Source organism: Meleagris gallopavo, chromosome 23, assembly GCF_905368555.1.
Source record: "Meleagris gallopavo chromosome 23, MGAL_WU_HG_1.1, whole genome shotgun sequence".
Classification (NCBI taxonomy): domain Eukaryota; kingdom Metazoa; phylum Chordata; class Aves; order Galliformes; family Phasianidae; genus Meleagris; species Meleagris gallopavo.
The window spans coordinates 1,476,028-1,492,041 of record NC_139426.1 but is presented as its reverse complement, the minus strand read 5'-3'; the positions used below and the strand labels follow the sequence as shown (position 1 = coordinate 1,492,041).

The 16,014-nt window shown below is 36.6% G+C and overlaps 1 protein-coding gene across 4 annotated transcripts in view; it reads left to right on the top strand.

Moving 5' to 3' along the window:
* PLCH2 (phospholipase C eta 2) overlaps positions 1-16,014 on the top strand; it is an 81,683-nt gene that overhangs the window by 58,401 nt on the left and 7,268 nt on the right. For 2 of the 4 annotated variants that reach the window (XR_014887916.1, XM_085242563.1), the window contains exons 11-22: positions 195-302; positions 891-1,049; positions 2,933-3,025; positions 3,345-3,445; positions 4,396-4,493; positions 5,309-5,491; positions 5,986-6,093; positions 6,196-6,320; positions 7,744-7,828; positions 8,367-8,513; positions 8,646-8,725; positions 14,450-15,506. Coding sequence is in view for 3 of the 4 variants with exons in the window: in XM_085242563.1 (XP_085098689.1) it covers positions 195-302; positions 891-1,049; positions 2,933-3,025; positions 3,345-3,445; positions 4,396-4,493; positions 5,309-5,491; positions 5,986-6,093; positions 6,196-6,320; positions 7,744-7,828; positions 8,367-8,513; positions 8,646-8,725; positions 14,450-15,506 (2,344 nt within the window). In the remaining variant the exon portion in view is untranslated. The remainder of the gene's footprint in view (positions 1-194; positions 303-890; positions 1,050-2,932; positions 3,026-3,344; positions 3,446-4,395; positions 4,494-5,308; positions 5,492-5,985; positions 6,094-6,195; positions 6,321-7,743; positions 7,829-8,366; positions 8,514-8,645; positions 8,726-14,449; positions 15,507-16,014) is intronic. The other 2 variants (XM_085242564.1, XM_085242565.1) reach the window with 1 other exon arrangement.

The window sequence follows — 16,014 nt, the reverse complement described above, 5'->3', positions numbered from 1 at the left end:
CGACCTTCAACAAATACAAACAACAAGTCAAGAGCATTTTAGTGTTTGCTTGGAATGTTAAGATTTCCACCTCTAAGGGATTTTTTTTAATTTCCCATCAGTAATGATTTTTTTTGTTTAATTTTGTTTTGTTTAAAATATGTCATAGCAAGAGCTGTATGCTAACCTGCCTGTGTAATCATTTTATCTTCCAGGGGAAGAAACTTCCAGCCAACATTAGTGATGATGCAGAGGAGGGTGAAGTTTCTGATGAGGACAGCGCTGATGAGATTGATGATGACTGTAAAATAATGAATGGAGATGTAAGTTAAGTGATCGTTTAAATGTAAATATATTTCACATTTTCCCATTCCAGACAGAGGAAACCTTGTATGAGTTCTCTCAAATGTGCATGTGGTGTAATTTTGGACATTCATCACAGGTTTTTAAGGTTTTAATCCTTTGTGCGGACAGACTTAGCAGAAGTGCATGTTAGGCAGCACCAGTTCTAGTTGTAATCTTTCAAATTTGTGATTTTATTTCTTTTAATATTTAACTAGTAATATCTCACTATTCTTTATTGCATGATGGTGTTCTTTCCATCGTAAGCAAAAGAAAAGAAAGGAAGAAAAAACTACTACTGTGTTTTCCTGTTTTCCAGTTCTTTCGTCTGTACTCCCAGACATGTCAGTGTGTTTTCAATACCCAAAAAAACCCCAAACAGGTGATTCTACAAACTACTGAAATCAAGATCAGTGCTACTTAAGATCCTTATTTTGTAGGTTTCCCAGATAATTTTTAGATCTAAGTAGGTTTGATCTTGCAAATAGCATTTCATTTTCTGCTATTCCCAGCTGAAATTACTAAGATTGTTTTGCCTGCATCTTGTTTAATGACTGTTTTGTTTGTAGGCATCTACAAATAGGAAGAGAGTGGAGAATATAGCAAAGAAAAAACTTGACTCACTGATAAAAGAATCCAAAATCCGTGACTGTGAAGATCCAAACAATTTTACAGTTACCACTCTGCCATCATCTGGAAAGACTGGTCAGAAATCAGACAGTAAGAAGGTGAACATGTACTGTACTTCACTCACCCCCTAGAATTTAGCTGTACTTTTGTCTCTCTCTATAGCTGCTTAGTACTGCTGTTTCATAAGACTGCTTGCTCTTTAAAAGAGTGCCTAAGGTTGGACTTGTAAATCTATTTTGACACTCTGAATAAAGGTGACTTAGTTTACCAGTGAGATCCGCAGCTGTCATAGTACGAATGAAACTGAAACCTGCTCAGCTCTGCCCTTAAGAGAAAATTGTGTGATTTGCAAGATGAATGTGGATTTAGAAAATTTTGTTTGCTGGTTTTGGCCAAAATCATAGGTCTTGTTACACTTGTAGGAATTTAGTTAAATTTATTAGTAATTTAAGTTTCCCATCATTGTAAAATAAGGTTTTGCCCTCAGATATTCATATGGCAAAATAGAAAATGTTTTTCCTTCTGTAGTACTTGATATTTGTTATTATTTGTATTTTGTTAATACTTTATATTTCTTATATAAAAGCTAAAATAAGATGATTTTTTTTTTTATATTTTTGTCCATTTAGTGGAAGCCTCTTCTTATTCTGATGATAATGATATTTTAATTTTGGTTGTTTTCATTATTTACGCTTGGTGCAAAGAGATGGTCTCTTGTTGCATATGAATAATGAGATATGGCAGTCCTTCAAAATATAAATTGAAATGCTAAATACCTCTTTGTCCAACATCCAAAGACTTTCTCCAATGGTTTTGGAGGAAGAGGTGTTTAGCATTTCAGTTTGTTATGGTTTATTACCTTACTGAATAAATATATTATAGACTTCAGATTTCATAGCTGAATTCATTCAGTTAATGATGATGCCAGGTGAACATCACTGTCAGATCTGTGAAGCTTTTTTTCTCACTCAGCAATTGGAGCATGAAATGTACACACGAAATGACTTTTCAACAGAAAAAAATTTTCCCATTATATAAAAAAGTGCATATTAAAGCTGAGCTTTTTTCCCTCTTCTCTCTCTCTTTTCTGTACACCTACTTTTGTATTTTAATCTTATACTAATGGTTCTTCATGAAAATGTAAATAGTCAACGCTTCAGGAACATGAATGTTGTCATTTTGGAATTTATAATAAGTTAAGGAACGCTGTTGCATGCAAATGAAAAACATTGGAGGTCTGCCAACATGCAGGTGAACTAACTGGGAATTAAAACCAGATGAAAGCTAAAATTCAGCTTCCCAGAACTTCCTTTTTCATGAGTTTTGTATGTACTTTTAAAATAAATGATTTAGGTGATGTATCAGAACAGTACTTTTGTAAAATCTGCTGTAAGGCCAAGACTTTAGGAATCCTTCTGAGTAAGCACTAGCCAGAGTTGTCTGTGTCATATTGGAGTGGGAAACAGTGAAACTATGAGGTCATATTAAAGATTAGAGGCACCAAGGAATGATATACTTTCTTAGGAACTGCAAGAAATTATATTCTTTCTTATCATGGACTATGCCATTTCATGGCAGAAATAAGTCCTGTTGAGCTATGCTTTTCATATATTAAGTTAGAAAACAGTTTGTCACCAGTGAATAGGTGACACTAGCATACTGCTAGGGTGCACCCAAAGCTTATGTGGATAAAAATAATATTTTCTGATGCATGGTATTTGGTGTTTTTGTGATCTCTGTTTGCTCTGAAAGTTCCTGTGGATAAAAGTCATGACAGTTATTGCTAGGATAAAAGATCTTGCACTCAGCTTGTATTAAAAAAAACATCAAACATACAAGAAAACTCTGCTTTGGTCTGGTCATATTTTGTTGACACTTTAGGGTGAATTGCATCCCAAACTATTTTTGATTATGTTTATGTATGCTGTCTGTAGTACTCTACTAGGTCTGCTGCACTATTTTTTCTGTTTGATTATTTTAGAATAAACTTGAGGATGATGTGGAATCTGGGGAAGACTTCAGTACCAATAAAAGGCACAGCCGAACATTGATGGGCAGCTTTTCTAAACGCAAGGTAAGCCATTCTAGAAAGTTCTACTGTAAATGTTGCATTCTTTGATAGATTCTTTCTTTTAGGCAACAGTAGGAAAGGAATATCATATTTGTACTATCTGGCTTGCTGTTGCTCTGTTTGCTGAATAAACAGGACAAATAACTGGTTATAATTGTGCATAACATCTAGTTTCAGTTTACAGTGAAGTCTAAAAGGACCGAAGGTCTAACATGAGTTTAGTTTTCTTCTTGATTGGTCCACATACTTCATAGAAGAAAGTGAATCTCTTTTGAATATTGGTGTCCATTCTATATAACGGTTTTATTTTGTTGTGGCACAGAAAAAAGGAAGCAAATTGAAAAAATCAACCAGTCTGGAAGAAGGTGAGGATGATGCTGATTCTCAAGGAAATGTAGCCAGAGGCTCTGTACATTACACCAGGTTTGTAGCAAGTGATTTGGCAGTTTTGTTTCTAAAAAAGATTCCTACCTGAATGTGCCTGCTAAATAGCCATGCTTGAGCTCTGGAAGCCTGTTTGTTGAAGGATATCCTCAGTTGTGTGAGAGGAATTTCACATGAGGGTAGATCCAGTGTCAGCGACAACATTATCAGAATGATCTCTTGGTGCCATTTGGACTAATTAACAATGTATCTAATTGATCTAATATGCATTTGAGCTCTCACCATCTCATCCAGCTGACATGTAGACTGTTTGACTGGCAGCCCAGCAAACCCATTAAAGTTGATTTGCAAAGTAAATCTGCTTGCCAGCTGCTTTTTGTTGTCTGTTTCTTTGTTTTTTGCCACATAAAATTGCATAAAGGTTCATGTGGTGTTTTTGAATTTTCTTTTGAAACTACCTTTCCAAAAATCCTGAAATCAAAGCTCCTCTGTGGAACGGCTCTGTAAGACTCAGGCTATAAAAGCAGGAAATCAGATCAAGCAGTTCTCTAGGATACTTTGGAACTTTCTTCAGGAGATTAGTAGATATTCTGTTAGTGATAACCTGAAGCAAGTGAGGAGGATCAGAGCATTACAGTTTTGCTATTTCTTTGGGATTTAGAAGTGTTTCTGCTGGTACTTGACTTGAGAAGAAAATGTATGTGTGAATAGATATTCTACCCTTTGGTCAAAGTAATTTAAAGTCCTCTCCATCAGGTTTTTGTATGTGAATATTTATGGTTGCCACTAACGTGTAAGAACAGAACTTGTTCTGTTTATACATCAATGCAGCTGCTTCCACTGCTTTGACAGTGAGTCTCTGCTATAAAAATTGAATACCTCCTAAGTGAAGAAAACCTTTTTATTTCTCTACTCTGATTTATTTTTAAATATGAAAAGGAAAGTTTATCTCTTGTTTCATGGGAAATTAATATTTTTTATTATTCCAGGGTAAACCGACAGAAGAAAACAATGAAGTTGTCCCGGGCACTCTCAGACTTGGTGAAATATACAAAGTCTGTTGGCATCCATGATGTTGAATCTGAAAGTAGGTTGATCTAGAAGTCTGCTGGAAGTAATTGCTGTGCAAATAAATTGAAAGATTTATGTTCTTATGTCTATTCTATTTAAAAGTTGTTTGTGTTTGTTTCTACCCTAACTTGAGAAAAGTTTAGCAGAAGAGCTGCATGCAGTAAAGCTGTGCTGTTTCAGAGTGACTGACCACTTGCTATTCAGAAGCTGCAAAATGAGTATAGAGTTGTGTGGCAGCTACTGTAAAGGAAGTAAAGCTACTCCAGGTAGCAGTGACACATGTAATTTTTGGTAGCATTTATAAATGTTGCTACACACCATTTATATCACTGGATATAAGAGAGGGCTTAGTTATTTTCTGGGGAAGAATGGTCTGAAGAGCTTTTCAAACCAAGACAAGTGTCTCCAAAGCTTATATTTTACTTCAAACCTGGTGAACCATCCCCATTATATTCCTAGAGTATTTCAGTAATCTTTCTACATTTTCTGCATCTGATTTTCATAGGAATCAAAATTTAGTCAGAGAATTGCTTGTCAGAAATAATACTTTCTTTCAGCAAATTGAAAAAATCTTGGAGAACTTCTGTAACTTCTTAATGAGGATTCAGGCCATTCATTACATTCAGTTTCCTTATCCCAGCTTTAATTCCTCCAAGTAAGCACAGTTAGTCTTCTATAATATAAGAAAAGAGTTGTTCCCTCAAAGTGGAATGTATTCAAATTATGATAGATTGTTATAAGTAATTAATGCTATCTTTGTTTGAATGTTTTATTTAGATAATAAATAAATAAGGAGATTAGGCCTCTAATCACTTCCTCCCTTCTTTGCAGTCTCTTCCAGCTGGCAGGTTTCATCTTTCAGTGAAACAAAAGCCCACCAGATACTGCAGCAAAAGCCAGCACAGTATCTACGTTTCAACCAACATCAGTTATCCCGCATCTACCCATCTTCCTACCGTGTAGACTCTAGCAACTACAATCCCCAGCCATTCTGGAATGCTGGCTGCCAACTCGGTGAGCAGAAAGAGTTTATTTATTTTTGTTTTATTTGGGGAGGAATGTTTCAATGGTAGCTTTAAGAATAATTTCTTAAAGTACTTGAATTCTTTGCTTATTCAACATTACTGACATTTGAGTCCTTCCTGTTGCTTTCTATGTTGCTTCCTTGATAGAATACCTGAATCATATGCCTTCCATGAAGGCAGTTGTCTGCTAAATGGAGATAAAGTAATGTCCTTCTCAAATTCAATATAACTTCAGAGATTCATTTGCAGAGCTTCACTCCCTGAAGCTGATGTATGCTACATCATAGAACTCTCTTTCAGAAAATACATTTTTGAGTTTTTGCATCCAAGAAATCAAAAGTGAAAATATACTTAGATGTTCTTCCTTTAATCTGCAAACAATAATGTTGATAGCATATTTGTTAATAATAATGTTAAAAATTTTTGGTTTTTTTTTTTTTTTTTTTTTTTTTTTTTTTTTTTTTTGCTTTTTTTGGTGAACAGTGGCTTTAAACTACCAGTCAGAAGGGAGAATGCTGCAACTGAATCGGGCCAAATTTAGTGCCAATGGGAATTGTGGCTATGTCCTCAAACCAGACTGCATGTGTCAAGGTAAGAAAAATTATTAGAATGAGTGGAAGACTTACCACATGAGAACAGTGAGTGTAGATCTTTATACTACTTTTTTTTTTAATGTTCTTCTCATTCATTCAGGCATCTTTAATCCAAATTCTGAAGATCCACTGCCTGGTCAGTTGAAGAAACAGCTGATTCTAAGAATTATCAGTGGTCAACAGCTCCCAAAACCACGGGATTCCATGCTGGGAGACAGAGGAGAGGTATTAAACTATTAGTGATTGTTCTTATATGTTGGTGAAGGTTTATTTTCAAATTAGCTGAGTTTAGGATGAGGATTTAATTTCCTGCAGTTATCTGTTGGGAGACATAGAACATGAACAAATTAGGTAGATCGTTATCATCCTAGATCTTTAGGTGGTTTTCAAGTCTTCAAAGCATCACAGCAATAGTTGGAATTTTTTTTCTTCAGTTGTCAAAACAGTGCCACTAGGACAAGCAAAAACAGGCCAATAAGCTCATGACTATGGGATTCTACTCACAACAGTACTATAAATGCTCTCAAATACAAACAAGAGCTGTTACTCAAAAAAAACCCAAGCCAAACAAAAAAAACCTCACCAAACTGCTGAGCTTGCCAAGCAAGAGAGATTTACTTTAGAGTCCTTCCCTCTGCTTACATAAATCTGCTCCCAGTCCTCCATTTAGCACAGTGTTACTGTGTTTTCTTTATGTTCTTCTTTTTGCCTTTTCTTTTTTGTGGGACTTATAAAGTTGTTATTTATCTTGTTTTGTAATGCCATTTTTGTTGTATAATGCCACAGACAACTCTACTTAAAGACATACCAGGCTGAAATAAGTCAAATTAGAAACCTCTTGACATATTTTTCAAGAGTTTTTGTTGTTTTTTTGTGTGTGTTGTTGCAATATAATTTATGTTAATTTATTGGTCAGTAACAAATGCTAGGGTGAGGCATTTTTGTCAGAATTGAAGTCTCCTGGTAGCCTCCTGCCTTTTAGAGATAGAATTGAACCTCTCAAATGAGTTCTTACATGCTTGGTTTTTGTATGGATATTGCAATCAGCTTCTAAATATTCTTTCTTCATAGAACTGTTTGGGTGACTACATCAGACCAAGTAAACTTCCCTAAAAAGAAAACACAGTAGAATCATACTAAGGGTTTGGTGATTCTTTGTATGTTTTCAATAGTCTCTTTCTATTTCTTTCTTTATTATTATTAATATTACTTGTACAACCGTATGGAATTTTTCCTAATTCAGATGGAACTCAAGAAAAGGAAGAATAATCTCTTGAACTTTCATTTTAACCTGAGAAGCAGGGGGATTTTTTTCATGCAGAACATAATCCTGGAAGAAAACTGTCTGAGCTTTTGAATCGAGTTCCCTGCAGCTGCAGTCATGTTTTAAGTGATTGCTCTGGAAGAGCCTCCAAAACATTCAGACTTACTCCCTCATGTCAAGAATCACATACCTTATGATCCTTCTGAATTATTTAGGTGGTTGGACCTCAATCTCATTAGCATAATAATCCTGTATAAAAAGTCTTAAGACCATTTATAATTAAGACAATAATGTACAATGCCCATGCTGTAATGTTTAGCCATGTGCTTGAATTTTGCCTTTATCACTTTTCCTTTTCAAGATTTGTTATTTTATGTTTTTCAGATCATAGATCCATTTGTTGAAGTAGAAGTTATAGGCCTACCTGTTGATTGCTTCAAAGAACAAACTAGAGTAGTTGATGATAATGGTAAGATCGCCAGACTTTTTAAGCTTTCTTGTGGCTGAAGCATCCTCTTTCAGGCAAGGTTTTTTTATCAACAGACAAACAGGTGAAACTTGTTGCCAATTATAGAGAAAAAACCTGAAAAACTGATATAGTTATTGATTTTAATCGGACTTGGATCTTGAATTGTTCAAGTGAGTTGGTATGATGTTGTGAAGGTCTTGGTGTGAAACTAGGTGAAACTAGCCTTTTGTCTGACTTCTCACTGTGCGTGCGAGAAAGTATTTGGACTTGGCAGTGCTCAAAGGAAGAGTCAAAAAAGGTTAGTTTGTCCAAACACCTACTCAAAGCAGTGCTAACTTTAAGTAAGATCAACGTTTCTTGCAAATTCTTATACCATTGTATCTCCTGAAGTGAGTAGGAGTGCTGGATTTTTAAAGAACAGTGATTAAACTGCTAGGAAAACTAGCATGTCATTGCAGCTTAGGCGCTCTTTTTATAGACAGTTTTCTTTCTTCATGTATCTCGTGAACAAAATAAAAGCTGATTCTTTATTTCCCAGGATTTAACCCAATGTGGGAAGAAACACTGGTGTTCACACTGCACATGCCAGAGATCGCATTGATTCGGTTCCTTGTGTGGGACCATGATCCAATTGGGCGGGATTTTATTGGACAAAGAACAATAGCTTTCAGCAGTATGATGCCAGGTAAGAAAGAAATGGGGAATTACCAAATCAGTTGTTCAGAACTTTTTTGCTGTTTACAAAAGGAACGTCTCCAGATGCTTTTCCTATCATCTATTTCCCTTCCTTGTCATCTTGGCTTATCCTGTGTTTCAGGGTACCGACATGTATACCTAGAAGGTATAGAAGAGGCATCCATCTTTGTTCATGTGGCTATTAATGACATCTGTGGTAAGGTAAGTGCTGTCAGTGCAGTGTAATATGATCTGTGATGTCAATGAAGTGACAGGATTTTGTGTCACACTAGAGAAGTCCAGTGAGTGAGGGTCTGTATGAGCCTATTTACTTTAACTTCATCTGTGTGATTCTCATAGTAGCCTAAGATCTTTCTGAGTACACACCAAAAGACAAATCTTAGGATACATTATAAAAAAAGATTATTGCAGCACATTTTTGAGGGAGCCAAAGGAGTTTGTTTCGTTGCAATGTACACACGTTCTTATGAATAAATGTGGTTTTGTCCAGTATAGTAAGTGCACATTGCTAAAGAAGAGGTTACACCCATGAACCATGAGTACTTTCTTCCTGTAAAGTTTATTCTATGAAGGCCTGGTCTGCCTGATGATTTTGCATTTTAAATTTAATTAAGTTTTTAGCTGCTTCTGCTTAGGAATTCTTCCATAACAGCACTTAAAGTGCAGGGGAGATTTGGTCTTCATAATTATCGTTGGGCTTATTCTTCATTGTTTATTTCTTAGTAATAGTGTGCTTGCTTCATGTGCAGGAGAAGTACAACTAATTCATGTAAATAACTCTCAAGCTAAAAATAAAGCTCTAACTTTTCCTGTGCCAGCTAGAAATGAGTGCACCGCGGGGAAATAAACTGGATTTAATTACTTCTGAATAAATTTCAATGAGATTCAGGATTCTGAGTATCTTATAGGGCCTTGCGAATCTCAAAACCAGTTTATATTCACTCAGTGTGAGGCTGAACCCTTTCAACGAGGTGATGCATCAATATCCTGACAGCAGGAGGCAGCATTGAACTGGATGGGAATTCTAAGATGGTTTTTTTGTTGCTGTTGTTTTGTGTGTGTATGGTGTTCATGTAGAAAGAATTGAAATAATTCTTACAAAGTAAAATAGCTTTTTAAATTGCTGTAATTTAGTGGGGTGAAACCAAGATAACTACTAGGAAAGCTTCATTTTCAGTTTATAAAAAGAGCTGTTTCTGGAAAGTGTGGCTTTCATGAGGATGAAATGAGATGTTAAATACCTCATGAAATGAGATGTTAAGCTCAGTTCCTGCTTTTTTTATTTGATACCTGACACTGAGTCTCTGGGCAGGTATCGCTTCAGACTGATAGAGGTGGGAGTCCTGCCTGAAACGCCCTGTTGCCTGCATTTTGTACGTCTGAATGTAGCTCTATTGAGCAAGAGATGTAGTTGGTGTTGGTCTGAGTAAGACAGAGAACAGGCTTTAATATCTGACCGTAGTCCCTGTCACAAATAAAAAGCTAACATGAAGGTCTTTAAAGGCCACTTAATGCTCTTCAGAGAAGAGTAATGGGAAGCTGACTAATTCAATGCTAAGATTTTTTTCTAACTGTATTTTTATGTTTGAGGGAACTGTATAGTATCTAAGTCATGCCTTTATGACTGTGAGTAGGGATGTGATTCTCTCAGAAAGCTTGCAGACACTTGCTGGATGCGTGCATTAACAAAGATTCAAACAGCTTTACTTTTGGTTATGAGCTTTGGAGCTCCCGTGTTCAGGTCTATTGCTCATTCTTGAATAGGTCTTTCAAACTCACCAGACTTGTAGCAAGTCCTGGATAAGCTCAGCCTTGGTCACAAGGCCAGTGGGAACTGATCTTACCTTCTTAGTGGCTGTGTCCTTCAGCTATATCCTTTAATGAAAGCAGGCATCTATTTGCTCTGTAACTCCAGCAGAGATGATGACTGGCCTTACCAGTGCTACTCATCTTTTTTCTTCTTTTCTGTTCTATTCTTAGTCAAAATGATGGAGAACAGACAGATTCTATTCTATCTCTGTGCCATGTGCAGTTTTTGTATTCCAGTTGTGCCCTGCATTCAGGTGATGCCTGTGCTGCTGTTGCAAGGATAGCAAATACTTCAATATCCTGTTAGTAACTGAAATCTAACACTTAGTATCTGCTGTCAAATGGGATTTTTAGGTTAAGACAAATTGAGTCTACCATCTTGACTAATAACTTCAGCTTCCAAGTCACTGATACTGATTGTGATTCTTTGCAAAAGAGATTGTTCACAGTCTTAAGAGTTTTCACCTCTGTTCTTATTTGGCAATGTTGTGAGGCATTATTACTCTTATAATCCTTACTTTATCTAATCTTTCACAATTATTTGCTCTTAATAGCTTCTTCATGAGTACCTGGCTGATGATAGTTATAATTTGTAGTAGGGTGACATGCCTATTTAAACTTTGGCAGCTGTTTTGAGGTCAGTAGATTTTCTTCGTAAGTTTTCAAACAGCTAAACGACCCTTATGTAACACACTGTCTCTTCCCTGTCCTTACCTGCTAGCTTCCAAACTACTGCACTAATTTGTTTCTTGATTGCTTTGTCCCCTTTTCATGTTCTCAATATATTGCACACCCCTTGTTGCTTCTCATCATCATTGCAGTCTCTTGAAATTTTCTGGTGCTAAAATGTTGATGTGGTGCACAGCCTAATTAAAATGCAAGGACTTGGAAAGAAAGCTTGTACACTGTAGCTACAGGTCTGGTATACACGTCCTTTATTAATCCAAATATTCTAATGCAAACATTAAGCTTTTTAGCATTTTTCCAGAGGCAGATATTCAACCCTCTCAGTAGTTTGGCATCACAAAAGCAGTGTCTTAGATTTCTTTTGCTTCAACATGTGTTTAACTGAAATTTCTTCTAGCTTGCACTGTTTCCTGGAGACACTTTTCTTTGTCCGTCTCTTCTGTAGTCTATTTGTGTATTGTGGAATTTCTCTTTTTTTTTCTTAGATGAAACTCTCCCTCTCTGTTGTTGTGTGTCTTATTTGCCTTTACTCTGTCTGTTTGTGATTTCAGTGGGCTTCTCTATGTCAAAAAAAGTCTACTTTTAGAAGCAGAACATTTTTAGACGCCTTGAAGGTACCCCCTCCTAACTCAGGGAGGTGTAGTGACCACCAGCACACACCTGCATGCCTCTAACTTCGTTAGCATCAATGTTTCCTTACTAGCATTTTGAAGCCCTTCAACTCATACCATGAATTGTGACATTTGACTTGGTCAGTTTTGTTGGGTCATTGCTCAGTTGGAGAGCCCTCCATTTATGAAGCAGATCCAGGATAAAAGTCCTTCTATAATCTCTCTCTAGTCTTTGAGTTTTTGCTTACCATCTCTTCTCTTATAAGCTGTAATTCTTTCATGTGGAAAAGAACCTTTAGCAGTGAATACTTTCCTGAATTGTGGAGAAGCCTCTTTGTAAGTATTTTGAAAAATGAAGTGGCCCTATAAAAGCAGGAATAGAGGCTCAAAGCACATATTCTGGATCTGTGTCAAAATGGCTCTCTTTTTCAACTTTTTTTTAGAATTATTTTTTTTACATTAACCAAATTTATCTTTGCATTCTTGAATCAATCAATTGATTCAAGCAATAGTGTCTAACTTTACAAAGATGCACCAAATGATCAGGAATGATACCTGGGGCCCCGCATTGCCTGTCACCCATTCCATTAGTGCTTTTCTTTCTTTGTTTTTAATTATATGTATATGTGCGTGTCATTTTTTTCCCTAACTTTGCAAATATTTATATTGTATGATTTTTATAGCAATAAATTTGTGTACTTGCCAACTTTCACCAATTGGAGCGGAACATTTTTCTCCTCACTGCTTAACAAATGCAGAATCTCATTTTGAAGCTTCCTAGAGGAAGCTGAGTCTACTTTGATCCAAGCAGACTGTTAAATAGCCTGGCTCTCACAGGATGCTTATTAATATTTCAATTACATTTTCTTTGCTGGGTATTATTGGCACTGTTTCTTCCACAAATGGGAAAGAGACAATTCCTGCCTTCTTCATCTTACTCTCTATATAGTTGTGAAGTCCATTCTAGGTCTCTTTTTAGCTATCTCTTTCTCACAGTGAATTTTGGCGTGTGATAAGTAAACTGCATTAATGCCAATCAAATTTACCATGGGTTTCTTACAATGCTTTTCCATCATAGGCTTCTGTACTATATTTTTGTTCATTCTCTATGCTTAAGGAAGTGAACTACTGCTACTAAAGAGAGCCTAATCTAACTGGAAAATAAAAGCAACAAAGGAGAAGTAGATTAGAAGGGTAATGCTTCTTTCTCTGCTTTACTTGTGTGAGGCTCTATGCATGGATCAAGACCAATCTACTCTATCATACATCGGCTTTAAAAGTTGGCAAGTACACCTGGAATGTTTACAGGAATGCTGAAATTCTTTTAGTTTCACTGAAATGTAAATCAACTGTATGATGGTGGGGAAATCTTTGACAGTGCTTCTGTATTTCATACTTAAGTACTGAGGTAAATGAAGTACTCTATTTTCAACGTGACTAACTTCATCTGTTTGTGATGTGTTTCTTCAGTGATGAAAACATACATGAGTGTCTTTGGATGTATTGTATGGTAGGAAATGATCATACTGTAGTCACACAGGTAGAGAAATATTTGAAGATCACATGTCAAACATGTAGTTCAGTTCCTTCTTGTGATATTGCTTAAGTGAGGAATCAGTATTCTTTATACTGAAAAACAATATATGATATTCTTATGTCCTCTGTGTATTTCCTGACAGCTACAGAAGATGCAAAGATGTAAAGATTTTGGCATCAAATTTGTTATGGTATATGATATAATAAGACAAAAATAATATTTAGCTGAAGATGTCACTATCATTTAAATTCTGTAACTATCTGATGTTGCATGAGAAGTAAAGTTAAGATGATTTCAAAATATCTTTTGAAATTGCCACCATTTCTACAGCTTGTTTTGTGTGAGGTTTGTTTGATTTTTTTTGTTGCATCTTTTTTTAGTTTCTTCCTCTCATTTTTTCAGAACGTTCTGTTTTATTCCTGCTGGAACCTCTGGTGCATGCTGCAAATTTCTTGTCTGAAATATGAATGGTAGTTACCATTCCCAGTTTAAGAGACAGGAAAAATTAGACTAGTCAGCATCTAATGTGCAGTTTTGCATAAATATGATGTTCTACATAAGCTGAAGAATTCAGTGCTATGTTTCAAATTTAATTTAATTCTTCAACAATTCTAATTGGCCTTATCTTAACATATTTAGCTGCATGAATTTGCAGGTGGATTTTTTTTATTGAAAAACATGCTTTTTTTTTTTTTTTTTTTTTTTAAAGTACTCTGTTTGCCAGCAGGTCTTAACTTTAGCAAAGCCCCAAAGCTGGTAATGACACTTGAGATAACATCAACTAGTGGTATTTGTAGCTTTATTTTAATTACAATGTGATATGGTTGTTTAGTATTTTCTGATAGAGCAGTTTGTTAGAACATGAGTTCATAGTGTAAGAACTAGGGTGTCCTAATTCCTCCGTTGTACTAATTCCTTGGGATTATTTACACACATTCTTCAAATTTGAATGTGTAAGGAGCTATAAACTAGTAAGAAATTTATGACAAATACAGAGATAAGCCTGGTGGAAAATGTTATGTAAACACAAACAAAAAAAAAGTGAAATTCTGCAAAACAGTTCCTACTGATTTTTCACATTTTTATTTCCTGTCCCATTTTTTATTTAGTTTTTATGCTGATGTTAGAAATATGCCAGAATACTCTGTGTGTAAGTGCATGTGTGTGTGCAGTGCACGAGTATAGAATCATTTTGTGACTTGATCATTAAACTTGAGTTCCTGGGTCCGAAGGAAGAGTTTTCCATTTTCTGTTAAGGACGTTTTTTTCTTAATTTTCCAGGTCAAACAAGCTCTGGGCCTAAAAGGCCTATTTCTCAGAAATCCAAAGCAGGCCTCCCTGGACAGTCATGCTGCTGGTCAGCTCCATCGCAAACATTCCTTTAGCAGCCACATCTTGAGACGGACAGCAAGTGCACCCACCAAAAGCCAGAAGAAGAAGAAGGGCTTTCCTGAAATTGTTTTTGACACAAAAGACAACAGCTCTGAAGGGGCCAGTGAAGACCACGAAGCAGAAGCTGCCTCACAGCCTTGCTTTGCGCAAGAGCCAGAAAGTGCTTCTCTGTCACCAGCTCCCAGGGATGGTGCCAGTGGGGAGGTACATGGCAAAGGGTTGAAAGGTAAGGCCCATAGTTCTCATAAAGCCAAAAGTCAGAGTTGTGCTCAAGGGGGTGCTGCTTTCAGTGAACCCATACAGAGGTCTAACAGGGTCCGGCTCCGGGAGCACCAGAGTGAGAAGCAAAGTGTTTTTGCACGCTGCGCCATCAACAGCTCTGGTAGGATTGGAGTGGCCACCAACTGCATGAAATGTATGATTGGTTCCAAAGAAAGCCCAGATCTAGAAAGCAAGTGGAGTGACCAACCTACCAGGCCTATTGCTAAAGATTTGCTTCACCATGATCAGTATAATAGTATAAGTGGAGAAGAGAGGTTAGAGCTTGAAAACTGGGGTGTTAAAGCTCAGTCCAGACCACAGTCAGATTTGCAGTCTTGCAGTAGCACTGGAAATGCTGATGATCTAACAAGGAGCACCCAGTCTTTTGTGACCTCAGGGAAGAAAAATGTTGAATCTAAATGTCATGGAATAAAGGCTCATTCCCGGCAGCGGTGGCAGTGCCAATCAGGTGGCAAGTACGGAAGCACTATCAACTTGGTTGCAGCCAGCAATGGCTCTATATCCTCCAACTCCAGCAGTCTAGAAAGCCTTGGAAGCCCAGAATTTCCCAAGCGCTGTTCTGAAACTTCTCGAAGGCAAGTGGGCACCCTACAGAGGGAAATGAATGCCTTATTCGTTCAAAAATTGGAGGAAATTCGAAGTAAATCCCCTATATTCTTTACTGGTAAGACCAGATTTTCTTCACCCTTCTCCACCTTAGATCACATCGTCGTCTCAGCTTCTGCATAGCATCTTTACCTTGAAGCTCCTGTGTGCTGTTTTGCTATCAACAGCTTTTTTTCTTTATTTTTAGCAATTACAGGAAAAAAATGCATATTTTCATTTTATTTTTTTTTCGTAGATGTGCCTGGTTTAGACTTCCCACGCCTAGTTGTCCATCTGCAGTAGTAAAACTTGTCAATAGTCCATGAATGTTTGGATTGCTTGTTCAGGGTTTTTTGTTGCCCCCCCCCCCCCCCCCCCCCTTTTTTTTTTTTTCCAGTGAATGTGGTATGATACTAAGCAAATTTTAAGATCCAAACCAGAGCATTAAGTAGAGATTGAATATAGGAAACCTGTTTTAATGAACGTTATTTCCATCATCAACATTTGTGTTTTATTGAGCAAAAACCACAACAGAACTGATATCTAATGTGCTTTTTCACAATCAAACAAAATTCCTTCCTCAGAGA